Consider the following 13,890-nt stretch of genomic DNA (forward strand, 5'->3'; position numbering starts at 1 on the left):
AGTTCCCTTCTCTCAGGTCATTTGTATAAGAAATGTAAGTTAATGTTGCGTTAATGCAAGAACTGATGAAGAAAATCCCTCCAGAAAGCAGGCACAAAATTGCTAAAGAAACACCAAGAATAGCCGATCACACCATTTCCATTAGCAGGCAGACTAACACCTAAACCTGCCATTTAATTTGCATTTTTTTTCAATTTCTTTTCAATTTATTGAAAACAAAGAAGCTGTATGTACTTTTATGTACTGTGCATAAAAGTAGGGAAAAGGTATATAACATAAGAAAAGGCATCAGACTATACTACAGTATATTCCAGTCATAATTGTAGTTTAGTTCATTAATAATGCAGTGATAAGAATGAAATATCCTGACTTGAGGTATGTATACAGCAGATTGTGCAATTCAACCCTCTGACTTACACAATACAGCATAATACTATATAGATTTCTAAAATGACATTTATAGAAACATCTCCAAGGAATTACACAGTCTAAAGCCTAACCAAAAGCCTTAGTTAATAAATAAGCTTTCAGATGTGCTTTTAGAGACCTCTGAAATCTCATGAAAATTATCTTAAAAGCTGATGTCCAACACCTGGATGGAGAGGAGACAAGTGAATGGGCATTGCATCTAGCTATGGCTGCCTGTATTTGAACTCTGTAATGGTGTGCAATTATTTTGGCAGCCGTTCGTATGCTGCTGCTGAATTGTGGGATGCGTACTTTCTATTGCACGGTTGAAACTTGGCTGGGAGGTCACTGGAAGGTCGATTTAGAGACTGGAAGTAACTCTGCGGAACAACATGCATTTTAAACTCTTTGACAGCGTGATAGTTTATAACACCAGCAGAATCATTTTATTTTTATCGCGCTATTTTTTCCATGTGAAAATTTCCATTTGGCATTCTCACCAACAACAACAGCTATTAGTAAAAAACTCCTGTGATTTGCATTTTCAAATGAATTGTTTTTAAAACATCTTTGAAGAAAAGAAAGTTAAAAGAAGTATTGCTATGTATAATTCGTTGATTAATTGTTTTAGATCCACTTTATGGCACTACAGACTTAGACATAGATGTCTAAAGATGACTAAGCAAAGAACAATAATATTATACCTCATTGTATTTATATAATATTTTTCATACAGAATTATATAAAGTACTTTAAATACAGGATGGAACCCATTTCATCCACTGTTGATGGGGGCAGTCATTATGCACCAGCAACCTCACCACACAGCTGATTAGGAGGAGCAGTACGTTACTTGACCAAATTAATTGAGGAGGAACTTAAGGAAGGCCAGATAGAAAAGGCGAGGAGTAGAATGTAGCCAGAAACACTGTGGTTAACACCTTTACTAGCACAAACTGTGCTATTGGATGTTTCAGGATCCATTAGATAAGGTTCTGGTTTAATTTCTCATCTAAACGATGGGACCTCCTACAGTACAGGGTTTGGATTTTCTGGTCCAGAGGGAAGAATTCCACCTACTGGTTCAGCAGCACCACTTACAGTAGCAAGCAGGTTTTCCTTTGAGGTCTCCTATCCCAGCAATGACCAGACCTAGCCATGCTTCATTTAAAAGACCTGACAAGATCAGGATACCAGGTAATGCTGCTGTCAACATGCTGTTGGGATGGCCAATTTCATTGAATGGCACAATAACAGCAGAATAAAATGTAGCACTACTCATCCATTTACAAAATATAGTTTTATCCTCTTCGACCTCTAACAAAGATATATCTTCTATCAACCTCATACTTTCAATAGATTTGTTCAGTATCTGGGATTCTAATTCAGAAAACAAAAAGGAAACACAACAGTTGTTTTAATACTCTACTACCCATAGGTAAAAGCAGTGCTTCTTCCTCTTCTAAATGCTTTACACATGTTCTTTTTCAAACTCAAATTATTAGAATAAAAGCTAAACTTAAGAATTCAGGCCATGAAACAAATTTTGTGCTACTTTTTCATAATAGCAATATAGCTGAGACTGTATTTCAGACGCTTTCTGTGACAACCAGCACTCCTGTCATTCACGGACCTGTTACTATTGCCAGGAATTACAGAAACTGTAAGCTGTAGCCCATCAGCAGCCCAGTGTGATGGTTCTACTGTATCAGTGGTACTGCACACCTCTCAGCATGAGTGATTTTGTTTTTTTAAGCAAGCAGAATCAAGCTGATGAGTTTATTCAAAAATAGTTGCGGAGACACACACAGAAGGACAAGAATCAGGTTCCTTAATGGCATAAATTGACAGTAATCAGGAATATGACAGTACAGTACAGTACATGCTGGCTTTGGAACAGCCTGGCTGTCAAATAGTTAAAGCCCACCACTCTCTGTATTAGTGTTATTCACTGTGAAGCAGAGACTGCCAGCTGAAACATTAATTTACACCTTCGTCTTGATCAGGATTATCTTGGCTGTGAGTGTGGAGGCCTTGCACTTCCACAGGGAGGAAGGACAGAAATGTTTAATTTAAACTGCAGTGAGATCAGGTATCAAAGACTAAACACAGGGCAGCCCCTGCAGTCGAGTGGATTACTGAGAGCAATCCACTCCTTCACTGTGTAGCCCTATGAGTTGGGAATATCAAAGCAAGGTGCTCCTTAATAATGACCACAAGAGCAAAAAGCTGTGCTGAAGGAACACAGTCCAGAGGCAGTGATTTAAATATAACTGCACTCACTGATCCTTCTTCTTCTAATAGACCTAGGAACCCTGCTGGTCTGGCTGAAAGCTGTTTCACCGGCACACAAAATCTTAACCTGTGTCTCTTCTCAGTAATACACAACATTGGCCATCCACCCTGCTGTACGAAATCCTTAGAGAGCACTGCAACGTGCACTTGGACTTATTTGCTCTCAAATATCCCATGGAAGCCCTCTGGTTACGAATTTACAAACATTAACCGTGACTGTGTTTCCACTGGGAAATTCAACAGTTTCATTTGGAGCACAATGCATTTCTAAGGGAATGCTGGTTAAGGGACGTGCAGTTGTTGAAGGGTAGTAGGGGTGAAAGGGAAAAGGAAAGCAGGGATTGAACTAAAACAGTCCTCTACACTTTCAGTCAACAGTTTGTTACTTATATATTGAGAAGTAGCCAGACTTGTGCCGCACAACACACAGCTCTTGTGGGCTGAACCAATACAGGGCCTTGTCACAGTCGGCCTTTTGATATTGATTCCTAAATATGGAAGTGGGCTCTCCTGAGAATTACATTCAAAAAGCATTTTACTGACAATCTCAGTCTATCTGTAAGCACTGCTGCAACTCCTTAAAAAGGTTTTAATGTGAAGATTTCTCGACGAAAGGTTGGTTATTGTATATAAAATAAAAGGCATTGACCACTCGAAGGAAGCAGGCAGTGACAGGGGGAACTCACCTGAGACGACAGTATAGCCAATGCCCCTGGGACGCCCACGGTCCTGGTCTATGGCAGTGATCATACGCACGAGGCTGCCCTGGAAAGAGACACAGTGCTCAGACAGAGTGGGACTGATTCTCCTAAAGCACATTTATTAAACTGAATGATTTACTGATGAGCAAGTTCCATTTTAAGGAAATGTGCTAATGTTGCCAGTTCTTCACATTAAAAAAAATCAGACTTGACACATAGCTTACACCTTTTTATCCCACTACGTTTCTGAGGTACAGTACATGTATGTCAAGCATAATCGTGTATTTTCTAACTTAATAACTAAGCTTTTCAGCAAACTCTGCATACATTTTTTGGGCTTCAGATTTCAAAGACATCTGACTAGTCTTTGTTGTAGAAGTCTTATGTAACAAAGCCTTGAAAACTCTTACAGAAATTCCCATGATTGCATAACACTTACATTAGCACAGAGAGCTGCTCTCCCCACCACTTCAAACAGTTTCACTATTTAAAACTCGTCTAACATACCACTTGAAACTGGCAAGATCAATTTAATCCATAAACTGTGTCTGAAGTGTATTTATGCTTGTTTCTGCCAAACAGCTCATGTCACTGACCAATTATAGAAGAATCAATTACAGGCCTTTTAAAATCCACTGTAAGCTAAATGCCTTGCAAAATATTTTGAAATAATTTGGTAAATTGTCTTCATCTCTATGTGAAGTGCTATACTCAATCACCTGGCATAGTAATGACATTGTAAGCTTCTATACTCAACCCACATTGCAAGATTTCTCTCTTGTCTTTTTGTAAAAAAAAGTGATTAATTTGACAATTTAATTTTTATTTATGGAAAATCTAGCATCTGTCATCTCTCAGGGGATCACAGCTGCAGCAAGGTTCAGGAGACAAGCAATTTAAAAAATGACCTATGACAATGCGGTATGTTTGATTTCCTTTTGCTTGTAAATGTCAACAGCCCCAAAGACACACAGTCTTCCCATCCCCCATACTCTGTACATGTCTGTGAGGTGAGATCCGATTCTTTTAAATTCATAAAACGTAGTAGAGCAAGGACACTACTCTGTAGCAAGACTGGACTGGTCACTACACATTCCCCCTTCCCTCACTCTCCTTCCAGTCATTTGCAAATTAAAACAAGTAATTTTTCAGGTCTTATCTCAAATTCTCACTAGTCAATAGACAAAGTCTTCAAGTGAACTTTATCAGCATAGTGCAGACCTACTGCCTGCTTCTGTTGTCTGTGTCTGTGTGGAGAGTGAGTACAGCTATTATTCTAGTCTGTGGTGTACTTTATTATGTTTAGGTTGTATTTATACATGAGCATGTAAATACATTTAACATAAACCTGGATAAAATATGTTAACAATATCAAGACTCCCACTCTCCAGTTCACAGAAGGACATTAAGAAATAGTCACACATTGAGCAGAATCTTCCTGGCTCTGCTTCCCAGCTTGGGCAGAGACATGTTGGGGTGTCCTAGAGCATGGTTTATGCTGGGCAATCATGGCAAAAGTCAAGTAGAGCAGGAAAGTGTTGGAAATGGAAGTCAAAGTGTGGAAATAAAGCTTCTTACCACAGGCTGAGCAGTCTGTTGCATTAGCTGTCTGTATTGGCCAGCTTGTGTTGAGTGAATGTATGTTGTTTGTCAATGTGCTGCGTCTCCTGCATGCAGTATCAGTTGGATATATCTTGTATTGACTGTCTGCATTCTGTATTCGCTGCCAGTATATGGGCCTGGTTGTATGTCTGCTGGTCTTCAGTGTGCTTTATTGGCTATGCATGTTGCTGTAATAGCTGTGTGTTATGTTAGATGTTTGTACTCATGCTCTATTTGCATTCAATGAGTTCTATGTTCTGTGTGCTGTATTGGCTGTATACTGTATTAGCTGTCAATATTGCAATATTGTCCGCCTTGCAGTGCACAGGCAATCTGCATTGCCGTACTTCCTGTGTGTGCTGTGTTGGCTGTGTGAATGTGGTATCACCTGGGTGTGTACAATCTCACTCACAAACACAAAACAGGTAAGCGCAGAGTCATTGATTGGTTGGCTCAGGACGTTTCCTGCTGAAGATCTGGGAGAACGAGCCTCATTCATTAGAATGTGACAACCGGCACTCCTGTGTTTTCTCGACCTTCCCCAGACAGTTGACGGATATCAGAGCAGCAAAAACACTCACCACTGTTGTCTTCACGCCTCATTAATATGCATGCAAATGTTGTACTTGACATTTCGCACAAGGGTGAAACCAATGCTTTTTTCAATAAATTCTGAGTTACTGATAGAACCACAGGGACAGGGGAAGAGCAATAAAGCAAGTGCAGGGAGAGAATTCCCAGTTCAGTCTGTGCTGCAGCTTGAGCCCACGGTGTAGCAAATGTAATGATTAAGAGAAAGAGCAGAAAAGAGAGAGGAGACACACAAGAGACTGTGAGCATGAAAGGTGGGCATTGAAATCAAATAGCAGCTCGAGGTACTGAAGCAGGTCAGGCTGTATTTAATCTATTTGCAGTTAATTAAGCTCAGCACAAAATGTGAGTTTGTGGAACAAATGAGAGTTTTTTGAAACATATAATATTGAATGAATAGTAAGAGATAATAGCTTTCTCCTTTTCCTTCTTTTTCTTCACTTTTTTGTGGTGAAAGAATCTTATAGCAATTTGTACATATGTTCAAAACATTCAGAAAATGGAACACTTTGTCGTCTGGAGGAAACTATCTGTCAGGGACTATGTTAATGACATTTATTAAACACAATCCAATTTTTTTTCTTTGAAACAATAAATTGAACAGTATTGGAATAGGGCCTTCTGGTTTATTTGGTCCTGATTACTGTAGAGGAAGAAGTGGAAGAGGTGTAAGTGGGGCCAGCAATCCATGTGGGTCCTAATGCCCCAGTATAATGACGGGGACACTAGACTGTAAACAGGCACTGTCCTTCAGATGAGACGTAAAACCGAGGTCCTGACTCTCTGGGGTCATTAAAAATCCCAGGGTGTTTCTCGAAAAGTAGGGGTGTAACCCCGACATCCTTACCAAATTTCCCATTGGCCCTCACCAATCATGGCCTCCTAATAATCCCCATCTATGAATTGGCTTCATTATTTTGCTCTCCTCCCCACTGATAACTGATGTGTAGTGAGCTTTCTGGTGCACTATGGCTGCCGTTGCATCATCCAGGTGGATGCTGCACATTGGTGGTGGTGGAGGGGAGTCCCCATTACCTGTAAAGCGCTTTGAGTGGAGTGTCCAGAAAAGCGCTTATATAAGTGTAAGCAATTATTATTATTAATTATTGTATAATAAGTGTGTACTGTATATCTGTCAGAGTGGCATAGTGATCAGCATTAGTAGTTCAGGTGGGTAGCTGCGTCAGCATGCGTAGGCTGCAAAGGAACAAGTAATAGGTTTATTCCATGCTGAAAAAAAGAAGAAAGAGAACACAACGTTTCGGCCGTGGAGCCTTCTTCAGGTGTGGGTTAGTTTCACAGGTCCAGTTTCATTGGGCCTGTGTACCCATCTGGGTACACAGATGGGTATCTGTTCAGAGAGAGTTTTCACATTCTTTGCATGTTCACACGAGCTTGCACGTCTCAAAGACTTGCAGACTAGGTTTAAGTGGCTACTCTAAATTGTTCCTTTCCAGCGGAGATTCAAGGGGATTTCATACCTAGAAGGTTCTACCTTCAGGACAACAAGAGAAATAGATCAGAAAGAACAGAATCAGTTTAATAGTTTTCTCTTATTTGTGGTCTACATGAAGTGACACGGACTTCAGGTTCAGTATGTATTGAGTATCATAGTGACTATTAAAACTGCAAAAGGATACAGATAACACAAAGTACCCTAAAACAGAGAATGGAAAGCAGGAGGGAGAAAATGTGTTTGGAAATGTTAGGGGTTTCATTCACAGAAACAGCAGTGTTGAGTGAGTACAGGAATTCGCGGTAGCAAAGAGCATTTTGCTTCTGCAGCCACCATGATATTGTACGACTAGGTGTTCAAAACAGATCAGATTTATTCCATTCGGGCACATTTCATATTGCCTTGAAATTTTAATTTTGATACAAACAAAAATAAGTCATAATTTAGACGGTACTGTACATATAATGTACATCTAAAAAACATGATCCACTCAGATTCTGACAAAGCATTCTTAATATCAGAAGAGAACAGTGAATGATTTTCATCATGTACACCCCCCCGTACAACATACACTATCACCCTGGGGTGGAGAATTGACACTATGAGTAAATTTGCACTTGGATCTGAAAGGCATTAGTGATAAATCCCAGCCCCGGTGACCTTTGTGAGCAGTGCAGTTCTCATGGCAGCCTACAGCGGAGTGGTATAAATCACTGTCCGGTAATTGTGTTTCTCTAACACCGTCACGGCACTCTGCTGGAGGGACGGACTGCCTCTTCTAATTACTACCAATTTACAGCTGATTTATCCTGGGCCCACGAAGGCAAAGGGCCTCAAACACTTTCTCAAACTCACTGTGCATATCACAGGTAACCTGCTTCTTTGGTTCATGTGGCACAAACTCCAAAGCCTTCCTCATACAGAGTCACATGATTGGCTGGAAAATGTACATTAGGAAATTAACCTACTGTAGATGCATCCTATTACACATATAGGCTGTGCAAGAATTGGGTTTACAGTTAGGATTTAGATTAGATGTGAAGCTAGGATATGGGGTAAAGTTGACACAAAGGCTGAGGTTATTTAAATTGGGGGTTAGTGATTACATTTGGGGTTACACATAGAGTTAGGGTTACAGGTAAAGTTAGGGTTGCAGTTTTGGTTGGGTTTGGATTAAGGGTTATGATTAAGTTTAGATTTAGGATTATGATTATGGTTAGCCATAAAGTTGAAGGAAAGGTTAAGAAAAGGGTTAGGTCTTTGGCTATGGCTGGGGTTGCTGTTATGTCTCGTTAGGTTTAGACTAGGTTTGAGGTTTAGGTTTAAAATAAGGGTTCCATTAAGAATTGATTTAAGATTACAGTTTGCACTGGAATTGAAATATAGGTTTCAGTAAGGGCTAGAGTAAGATTTGAAGCAGAGGCTGAGGCAGCAGTGAAGACAATTTTTTACATGCAGGTGTGTGACAGTGAGATGTGTCTCTATGTTAAGCTGTTTTATAAACAAAGACAGTGTAAGATTGTCAAATCTCAGTATGTGAGAAAGGAAGGCTTTTTTATACTGTAGATCAATGAGTAAGAAACAGGTTGAGCACAAGGCAGAGTGGGACCAGGTGTGAGACAGTGTGAGAGTGGGGTGTAGTGGAGGGAAGGACAGGAGCACTCACAGGAGGAGTGTTTTCGTAGATGTTGGTACTGTAGGGGAGGTTGATGAAGACGGGGTCCATGTCCTGCACATCTGTGATAGTAATGGCCAGGTTGGCAAGGGAGGAGAGTGGCCGTGTCTTGTCCTGGTCCTGAAACAGAGAAGACAAACATGCAGGAGTCTCTAAACAAAACAACTTTCCATCTTTCAAATAGTAAAGAGTTCTGGTCATTCCATAATGTTGTTGGGTACACTCATTCTCTTAGGAGGCAAAGTCAATGCTACTTATACTACTGAATGATATTTTTTACCCAATGTTTGCATCATTTCTTTCTCGCCAGGAGGGGTGTCTTCCATAATATTAATGCACCCATCCACAAAGCATGTGAGGTCACCCTACGGTTTTTGAACACGATACTGAAGTAATCCATATGTCATGGCATTCTAAGTCACCATATCTGAACCCTATCAATAATTAATGGGTTATTTTGGAAGAACATCTGAGACAATATTTTCCTCCTCCATCCACCAGGCATGAGGTGATTGACTTTCTCATAGAAATATGATGCTACATCCCTCCTGCATATTCCCAGATGCTGGTAGGCTTTCTGCCATAAAGCTTACAAATCGTATTGGCTGTATGTGGTGGCCCAATGCCTAGTGAAGTGACGTTGCACTGGTTTTCCATTTTTTGTCCATAACTTGTAAGTTTGCACATTCACCCCTTACTGTCTGGGCATTACTCACAGTGGCATTAACGGTGAGCTGGTAAGCTTGTGTTGTCTCATAGTCAAGTGGTCGTGTGACCGTGACGACGCCACGTGCCCCGTCGATGGCGAAGAAGGGTGAGGCAGGCTGGAAGGAGAAGAGAACGCTTCCACCTGTGCCCTGGTCTGGGTCTGTGGCGTTCACAATGAAGATGGGTGTGGCCACAGGTGTGTTCTGAAAATAAAAACACACATTTTTACTACTGCAAGTCATCTGATTAAGACTAAATGTGTATAATCATTTTGCATGTGTGACCATTGCGGTTCTGCCCAGGCTCGTGCCCTTAGCACTCCACCCCCCTGATTCATCCCACAACACCTGGGCGTGAACCCGGGTCTCCAGCGTAACGCAACAGGGAACCAGTCGAGTGAGCTAAAGGAGACCTCCCTCAGCCCAGGCGGCTGAGGTCCCTGCTACGCACAGGGAGGGCGATGAGGGTGCCCAAGCTAGCTCCGCTACACATGATCACTATTTTATTGTATGATGGCAAGGGTGTTAAACTCTAATTTCGAGGGGAGTCTTGAGGGATTCTATCTTTTGTTGTGTGCCATCCGCCACAGAGTTGGCACATCATGATTGATCCAACTACCTTACCTAATTCATCTCTAATTGTGACTAATGCACTTGATTTAAAGAACCTCAGGCACAAAATGTTTGTCAGACCTTGAAAAAAGCATTTTTTTCACTTAATTAGACCAATTAATTATGTGAGAGCTTAGGTGGAATGCAGGATAATAATTTGTGGTTGCAACCCTGGATTTGTTATGTTGTCTTGCAGGCACCTCCATTTGCCTGACTGGTGCAGCCAGCATAAGCAGTGGACAAATCCACACCATTAAAGATCCAGCTTCCCTTTGAGGAAGACTTACAAATTCTTGAAAATCCTGGGGAGTGCTACCATTATAACAGTCTCATCTCATACTAGGAGACCTGCTACATTTATACAAAGACATCTATGTATATGGAAGAGGTTTTCATAGTTGTAAAATGAGACCGTCACCAGGACTTTACCTTGGAGCAGGTTTGGCTCTTGTTTGAGTTACACTGACTGAGTGCAAGGAGGTATTCCTGTGAAAATTTTGGCAAATTACTGTATAGTATAGGCTACAGTGATGTTATGAATTAAGCCAATGACTCTGATGCCTATAAGGCTCTATTGTTATTTGGAAATTATAGGTGAAGAGTGAAGAGTGTAACATGTCCATAATGTCAAATCATCCCATTGAGGTGATACCACTTCCCAGGTCTTTCAAGGATACTCAAACAATCTGTGCTAAGCAAATGCTCTTTAGGTGTAGTGGGTCTTATGCACACTTGATCTGTATGAGTCATGTGAAAGAAGACTTTGTGGGTGTGGGTTCAATTCAAAATTACACCACAAAATTATGCTTTGCATACACCTATATAACTTGCTATGAGAAGCTGCTATAAAAATGGATTGATTAGTAAAACCACACTGCACAAGGAGAGAAAAGGCTTTGCGGCTCTCTGCACTTGGCCGGAGTCCTGTCAGACTCATAGAGGAAATGTAGGATGATGTTTCCAAAATAAATAGGTCAAACAGACATGATGTGAGAGAACAGGAGAGAGAGATAGCAGAAAGGTGGCAGTGACAGGAGGTTACAGAGATGAGCTTTGACATTGTGTGTCAGGTTGATGGTGTCTGAACAGAATGAAAACAGAAATGAAGGAACAAATGAGATGCACAGGAAAAGACTGCTTAATCTCTTTTCCTTCACATCGTGGGTTCACTCTTCTGTTCCTCCTTTCTATACATCCCATCCTATCCTGTGCAAATTCATAACCTTATTATTTTAATTGCTTCTTAATTTGCTAAATGCAAATCCTATCAAGTCAATCAATTTCTAATACGCATCACACAGTTGCACAGTGATTTCAAATTCCCAGCATAGGATTTGAGTGGATTTTCAAAAAGAAAAAAACTTCCCTCTGACCCCACCTGAACTTCATTGCATTAAAACATTTTGGAGTGTGATAAACAATTGATCCACTAATCACTGTGTATACTAACACCCTGTGTCTTACATACCCTATAAGAGATATGGAGTAGAGCAGTCCCCAGGAATTTACAGCAACATGGTGCTACATGAAATGTAGGGTGAGAAGCACGTATGGAAAGGTACAGTAGAAACTCACATGCCATTTTCTGAAATACAGTACACTAATTATCCTTTAATCTAATTTATCCATAATCTATTCTTAACAACTCATGTCTGTCAGAGCTGCAGTGGTTTTGAAGTTTTAAGTAACACATTCCAGTTCAAAAACATGTTTGGAATAATGAGAAATTGCACATCATTTACTGTATGTCATGTTGCTGAGAATATGTGCCATATGTCTTGAATGTCCATCCATCCATTTTCTAACCACTTCTTTCAATTCAGGGGAACCAGAGTCTGTCCCAGCAAGCATGTCTGTAATGTATATCTAAAGTATAAAGTGTCTTTCTAGCACATTGGGACCAGCGCAGATCTTCCATTATCATTATTAAATTTCTGCACAGGAATTGAAGACCAGATCTGACAGCAATATTACTTGTCATGTTCATTCTGTGAGCATCTAAAGCATCTAGTGCAGTATTTTAAACTGGAGTCTATCAAGGGACAGTTTTAAACAGAAAGGATGTCTGATGCACAATTTCGTCAGGGGAATAAAGAGATTCCACAGTTGCATTTTAGAAAGATCCGACAGATTTCTGAGATTCAGTCATAATTGTGCTAGCTGCTGAGAATCTGAATTAGAACCTGGATCTTAAGATCTCCAGTGTTGCTTGTTGCTGTGATATGTAACCCCATCCCAAGTGTTTAAAATGTAGAAGCCTTAACCTGTGGATTTGTGAGCTTGGGAATATCAGTAATGATGACTGTGAATGTCAGTAATGCATAGTGTATTGCAGAAATCTGTGTTTTAGTTTGTCTTGTGTGGAGCACAGGAAGCCAGGTGGTGGTCCTGTTAGGTAATATGTTTAACAAATCTTTAAAGGCTCGAAACAATTGAGCCCATTGTCCTGAAGGGCTATCTTAAGTTACAGTGACAAATTATTTGACCTCTGTACTTCAGACCCTCATTGGGACATGTGGACTGCACAAGCAGAATAGAGCTCAGGTGTGGAGGCTAAAAGAACTATCTTCTCTTTCTACCCAGGGGAGCCCTAACCAAAAGGTCATGGGATGGTCTGTCTTTTTAATATATTACAGACTGACTAGCCTTTTGTTGGGTCAGTGATTTAATATAGTCGGACACCTGGCCCTCAGCCCGATTCACCTAGGGCAATCTGATTACAGCACAGAGAACAGTGCAGAGTATGTGCAGAGTATCCTGACAGCTGGCAGGGCTACTGCAGCTTTATTTTCTCATTCGGCATTAAATACACACTTTCTGCATTTCCCTTGTGGTGGTTCAGACCATTTGCTCTGCACCAGCACATAAATGAAAAGGAGATGATGAAAGGTAACTATGGGTGTCCTTATGAGGAAAAGTGAACTAATCCTAGGCTAGGGAGGTCTATCTCTAAAATGTTGGCTATAGGAGAATGAGAAACAGTTTGGTTCTGTACTGCTCTTCTGTAATATACTGCAAAAAACACACACACAAAATAAAATGAAAAGTGACTTTCTCCCAGTCCCCCAACCTCGGTGTGGAATGGAGACCCACATTCACACATCTAACCCAAATGTTTTATTTTGTTATTTGTTATGTTTCCCTTTGTCTATGGGCAGGCAGAGGGAGGCGGAATGGAAGACTGGCCTGTCTCTTTGCCATTACTGAGGGAGTGGAGGGAGAATGAGAGAGTAGAGAGGAATTTGAGGAAACGGGTGGGATTGTTGCCCTCCTCCATTTGGTCTGTGTTCTTCAACGTGAAGGAGAAAACAAGACTTGGAATTGTATGCACAGCCTGGCAGAAAACAGAGAACACAGGAGTTTGGAAAATGTGGGGATCACAGGTCACGGGAGGTCTCTTTTCTGCTCAGAAGGCCACAAGGAATATACTGTAATGTAGTGAGTGTTTTGGTTGAAAAGTCTCTCCAAAGGCTTCACGGCTCTTTACATCCAGGGAGAGGAAGGGCACACAGCACTCTGGAGAGTGTACTGAACTTGTGAGTATGCTGTACTTGATGAACGTATACCGAACTTATGTGGACAGTGTGCTGTTGTATTTTATTAAGTCGTGCTGTATTTGTTGAGAGCGTGCTTTACTTGGCTTGAGCATGCTGTACCTGTTGAGATTATGCTGTATTTGTTGAGAGCGTTGTGTACTTTTTTTGTAAAGAGGTGCTTTTGAAGCTCCTCTCTCATTCTGTCTGCCCTTTCATATTGCCACTGTGTGCCTTCCAGCGATATCACTGTAGCTCAGTCCCCAGCTCCTCATTAGCAGGCTCTCTGCTCCAGTGCCAGCTCTGATAC

The 13,890-nt window shown here is 40.9% G+C and overlaps 1 protein-coding gene across 1 annotated transcript in view; it reads right to left on the reverse strand.

Annotated features, from left to right (window-relative positions):
* The window catches only part of cdh23 (cadherin-related 23), a 198,507-nt gene that overhangs the window by 119,046 nt on the left and 65,571 nt on the right, over window positions 1–13,890 (reverse strand). The window contains exons 7-9 of the mRNA XM_069189026.1: window positions 9,445–9,639; window positions 8,720–8,848; window positions 3,390–3,468 (exon numbers count right to left, since the gene is read on the reverse strand). Coding sequence (XP_069045127.1) covers window positions 3,390–3,468; window positions 8,720–8,848; window positions 9,445–9,639 — 403 coding nt within the window. The remainder of the gene's footprint in view (window positions 1–3,389; window positions 3,469–8,719; window positions 8,849–9,444; window positions 9,640–13,890) is intronic.

This window comes from Lepisosteus oculatus, chromosome 4 (assembly GCF_040954835.1).
Source record: "Lepisosteus oculatus isolate fLepOcu1 chromosome 4, fLepOcu1.hap2, whole genome shotgun sequence".
In the NCBI taxonomy this organism is placed as follows: Eukaryota; Metazoa; Chordata; class Actinopteri; order Semionotiformes; family Lepisosteidae; genus Lepisosteus; species Lepisosteus oculatus.